The sequence below is a fragment of the Rhagoletis pomonella genome, unplaced genomic scaffold (genome assembly GCF_013731165.1).
Source record: "Rhagoletis pomonella isolate Grant_MI unplaced genomic scaffold, Rhpom_1.0 Rhpom_scaffold_00013, whole genome shotgun sequence".
Lineage (NCBI taxonomy): Eukaryota > Metazoa > Arthropoda > Insecta > Diptera > Tephritidae > Rhagoletis > Rhagoletis pomonella.
In genome coordinates, this window is record NW_023458567.1 from 19,649,682 (window position 1) to 19,655,186 (window position 5,505).

The window sequence follows — 5,505 nt, forward strand, 5'->3', positions numbered from 1 at the left end:
TTGCTGGCTTATGCCGATGACATCGATATCATCGGTAACAAAAACCGCGAAGTCTGTTCTGCCTTTTCCAAGTTGGATAAGGAAGCAAAGCGAATGGGTCTGGTGGTAAACGAGGACAAGACGAAGTAACTCCTGTCAACAAACAAATAGTCAGCACATTCGCGTCTTGGTACCCACGACACTGTTGACAGTTAGAATTTCGAGAACGTAGTGAATTTTGTTTACTTGGGAACCAGCATTAACACCGACAATAATGTCAGCATGGAAATCTAACGCAGAATCGCTCTTGCCAACAAATGCTACTTTGGACTTAGTAGGCAATTCAGGAGTAAAGTCCTCTCTCGACGTACGAAAAATACACTCTATAAGTCACTCATCATGCCTGTGTTGGTGTATGGCACGGAGGCATAGAAAATGAAAACATCTGATGAAGCGGCTCTTGGAGTTTGCGAGAGAAAGGTTCTGCGAAAGATTTACGGTCCTTTACGCGTTGGCGATGGCGAATACCGCGGACGATTTAACGATGAGCTGTATGAGCTTTACAATGATTAGAGATAGTGCAGCGAATTAAAATTCAGCGGCTCCGCTGGCTTGGCCATGTCGTTCGAATGGACAGAAACGCTCCTGCTCTGAAAGTATTCAATGCGGGCCGCGATGCTGGTAACAGAGGAAGAGGAAGGCCTCCTCTCCGTTGGAAAGTTGAGAAGGCCTTATACTCAACATACTGCTTTTTCGTCTTTTAAATCGAATGTTGCGTAAACTTCAATTTTTTTTTACAGCGTCGGCCCATAACCTGTCAAAACGTATTAATATAGACAACGGAATTTTACTTCAAGTACGTCTTTATTCCATCAGGTATATTACAGGAGTGAGATAAATAGAAAAATGCGAGAGTGTGTTAAGTAAGTCTGAAAAAATGTCTTAAAATATTCCATTGATTTCATTTTATTATTCATTTAGGAAGTGGGAGGAGCAACTCCTGAGCTCCTTTTCCATTTGCATATTTTCCGGTCATATTCAAAAATATCCACAAAAAATCAGGGACTGTCCCATATCTACAGGGTAACCCAATAAAGTAAATTCAACAAATGAATTCTCGGTGACAGAGAAGTGTTATTTTACTTGTAAATTACAGTACCAGGTTGATCGAGCTTTGCCCGGAGTGCATATACTTTTTAAAATTTTCAAGACTTTCATAGCTTTGAAAATTATTTTGGAAATAAACAAAAAAAATTGGATTTCGATATCTATTAAGTAAATTTCTTACTCCAAAATTTAGGTGGAAACCCTATTCCGAAATACGCTGGAATGAATGGTACATATCTTGATCGTATATGTACTATGTATACATACAAAAAAAAAATTGATTGAAACTATGAATCGTAGCAACCCTGATTTCTGACCAAAGTTCCCAACATTACCTTTCATTTGATATCCATATTGCGATGTTTTAGATAAATTGTGTTGAATCGAAAATAAGTGGCAACCTTACACTATTATCCTAAGAGATAACATTTTGTATATAGGGAAAGCATTGTTTAAGAACCTTCTCTTGGTACCCATGCATAGTAATAATTTACCTTTTTTGCTAAACAAAAAATTAAATAAATATGCGATTCAAAATAGGTGGCAACCTTATTAAAAATATTTTCGAATTAAAGATCTTTAAAATACGTACCATTTGATACCCATATTATGATGTTTTAATCGACTTGTAACTAATTTCGAATAGGTGGCCACCTTATACGAGTTTTCTCGGAAATAATTCCTATTCAGATAACCTTAGAATCCAAAACATTATCTGTGTACAAAATGTCATCAAAATCGTTAGAGCCGTTTCCGAGGACCCTATGGATATATATATATATATATATATATACCAGAACTGCTCGTTTAATATAATAAGATTATTGTAATAGTTTCTAGTCAGGACTTACCGACATCGCATACCATCAGTGGCACGCGTACCAAAGTTTGAGAAACGCTGATGTAATTTAAAGCTTTGTTATTTTTATGCTGTTCGTTCTTAACTTTATTTAAATAATATTGAAATTCCACTGTAAGCATAAACATTTTGAATATATACATACAACTTGACTTTCGCCGTTTTGGTATAGGAACTCAAGCAGATCTCCTAATATTTAGCTAACAATTTTAAATATTACACATGTACTTATATAAAGTTTGCTAAAAATAACTTAATCTAATCGGATCGGGTATCGCTGAAGAATGTGCGCCATTTCGAAAGTTCATTTCTGTTTTTCATGTTGTTTTTTTCGGTTTATTTTCGTGTGTTGAATATTAACATCCTCGTCAAATGCTGTTTTTTGCAAAATTAATCAATCGAAATAAAATATTTATGCAATTATCTGGTATAAGCATTTGGCGTTTGTAGTATATGAAACGAATTTTTTAGCTATCCGCCTCTTATGAAGTTTGCTTTCCATCTGTATTCCCCTCTGTATTCCCCTCGTCTCCATCATTATCATCACTTGTATTCCCATCTTCGTTCCCCTTGTCTTCTTCCTTCTTTTCACCTGTAACATCCTCTTCATTCCCCTCGTCTTTGTCCTTCCCTTCATCTGTATTCCCCTCTTCATTCCTCTCGTCTCCATCATTATCTTCACCTGTATTCCCCCCATTGTTCCCCTCGTCTCCATCACTCTCTTCACCTGTAACCCCCTCTTCATTCCCCTCGTCTTCATCTGTATCCCCCTCTTCATTCCTCTCGTCGTCATCCTCCTCTTCTTTGCCATTGTGTCTGGGTTTGCCTTTGCCTTTGCCTTTGCCTTTATCTCTCCCTTTACCTCTACCTTTACCTTTACCATCACCTTCACCTTTAGCTTTAGGATTACCGTGTTTGCTTCGATTTTTTTCTCTGCTGCCAATTGAAGCCTCTCCACTACTTTTTTTCCCCCCTTGTTTATGATTATCAGCAGCAGTGCCTGTACTTGGCTTCGGATCAGAGTTTTCGACGTCAACAGGCTTTTTCGGATCTTTAGGATCTATATTTGTACTAACATTCACGTTCTTCGTATCTTTTATGAGTTTTTCGCTAGTGTTCTGCCCCTCATCTTCATCACATCGCACGAGTTCGAAGGATGTCATGGCCAGGAGGCCTAAAAATAGGAAAACTGATAACTTCATTATTTCGGGAATACCGTTGCTGTTGCACTGTAATTGTGTGTAATTGTGCGAAGTTTACATAAATTTGCGGGTCTTTTATAGCAAAATTTAGCCGATGCATTTTCGTATTTTAAGAAGTATTTCGGTTTTTTTATTTTAATTCCAAAAAACACCTGTGCAAAATTGTTGCTTTGTGATATACATTGGACATTGTCTTAATATCGAATTTTTAACAATTGTATTTACTTAGACGAAAATAATATTTGAATAAGATTAAAGGTATTTTAACATTTTATACACATTTTCTACGTATGTACATATATACAAATATGTATGTGTATATATAAGTCAGTAGAATATGGGTGCATTCCAAAACGTCAAAATACAAAAAGTCAGTCTCTTTTATTTCTTAAAAAATCTAACTTGCGCAACCTAGTTGTAAACTAGCATATAACCTTGGTTGCGACAATTTGGAATTATAATCCACTGAGGTCTAGAAGTAAAAGAGACTGATGCTTTGTATTTTGACGTTTTGGAATGCAGCCTATATGTATGTATATGTACATCTCCTCGGTCTGACTTGTCGCCATTCCAACTTTAAAAGCTGATTTCTTGGTACTGCTTATAGATATTCGAGATTCTCAAGTCTATTTCGGGATTTTTAAGACTGCTTCCGAACTACTTTAAGATTTTAAGGATGTACAGGACCACATCCAAATTCTCGGGACTATTGAGGATTAATCGGGACTGTTTCGCGATTCAGACTATTTCAGAATTTTCAGGACTACATCAAAATTTGAAGGATTTGCTTCTAAATTTATGGGACTATTTTAAGAGTGTCGGGAGGAGTTCCGAAACATGAATTCCCGAAATAGTTGTAATTCCCACCACAATTAAAGCACTTCACATTTCGATTCTTTGTACGCTTCTTTTTATTCCGGCATCCTTTCACCGTTGGCACGCGCAACCTTAGCCTGCTCACTAGCATCATCTGCATTTCTTTCTAGTCCACTTTTCCTGTTGCCTTCTTCGATAAGCTTCACCTTTAGTGGACTCAACGTTGAAAGGATATATCGCGCCTCTATCGCGACTATAAATGACTCATACGACTTTGGCAGATTTGGCAACATCATGTTGATCAAAAGCTCCTGTGGTAACTTGGCATGAATTCCGTCCAGTTTTTCAACGATGTCTATAATGGTGTTGACGTACGATACTATATTCTGAGTATTCAGTACTTTTTGGTTCAGCAAATCCTTAAATTTCCTTCAGAATGTTCCAAGATGCAGCAGCTGAATTTGCATCTTTCATGTGGTTGTTTTGCAAAGGGTTTACCATAGTTGCCAACTTGGAGCTTTAAGCACCAGATTTAGTACTTTTTGAAAATTAAAACGCTAAAAAAAATTACTTAGTGCCTAGTGCCTTTTTAGTGCTTTTTATGAACTAATATTACTCCGAGATAGTTAAAACCTGAAATAATGCGGAATTTACAAGAATATACAAATATAAATGCACTAAAATACAACCATGATTGATAAAAAGCTGAAGTTGCAAACCCACCTTGTTGAATTCTGTTCGCGTTGAAAATGCCAGTACGCAGGTAAGTTAAGTTTTTCTTTTTTCTTTTCTAATTGTTTGTACAAATTTTGATTTTTTTACCACCTGCGTAAAACACATCGTTTCTTGGTGCTGAATCCAAATCTGGCCGTACAATTGCTCTAGTACTAGAATTTTTAGATATCCTACACCCAGATTGCCATAAACACGGTTTTTTGCGATATTTGAGGTTATATAATGAAAACAACAAATTTTTTGCTCATTTCTACTTAGAGCATTATTTTCGTTTGTTGCGATTCGATTTTTCTTTCTCGAGATATACTAGTTTTAATAGTACTTCGGTATTACGTCGGAAGCATGAGTCATCATAGCATGTGTAGAGGCTATTCGATCGTTATGAGCGAAAAAGTTTTGTGTATTGATTTATGTATGAAAATATTGTTCATTTTTTGCTTTTGTTAAATACAAACCGTTATGAAAAAAGCATCCTTTGATTCAAAACAAATTAGTGCTTTTAGTTTGGTAAAACGCTTTTTTTTCAAAGTTTTTGGTGCTTTCTGAAAATCAAAAGTTGGCAACACTGGGGTTTACGCTTAACGTAATTGAAGCTACATAGCGCCTAAGATTCCCAATTCGTCGTTACGTCCGCAGTTGTGCATTGCGACTTGGCGCCTCTTCCGCTTGCCACAGCTCCAAATCATCAAGAACGCTTTTCGTTTGTACATTCCACGATTCGTTGTTGGCTTCTCTATTTGGCAAATAAAAGTCTTCTCAAAATCTATATATTGGTCATTCCATAAAAGTTTACACCTCAGTTTTTTT

At 36.4% G+C, this 5,505-nt stretch overlaps 1 protein-coding gene across 1 annotated transcript; it reads right to left on the reverse strand.

Annotated features, from left to right (window-relative positions):
- Nucleotides 1–2,427: 2,427 nt before the first annotated feature.
- LOC118748390 (protein qua-1-like) lies at nucleotides 2,428–3,108 on the reverse strand. Its single transcript, XM_036482762.1, has one exon. The coding sequence runs from the start codon at nucleotides 3,106–3,108 to the stop codon at nucleotides 2,428–2,430; it is 681 nt and encodes a 226-aa protein (XP_036338655.1).
- Between the last annotated feature and the right edge of the window lie 2,397 nt (nucleotides 3,109–5,505).

Excerpts from the sequence above, each read along its gene's own strand:
- LOC118748390 (XM_036482762.1), bottom strand. The coding sequence starts at position 3,108 with ATGACATCCTTCGAACTCGTGCGATGTGATGAAGATGAGGGGCAGAAC.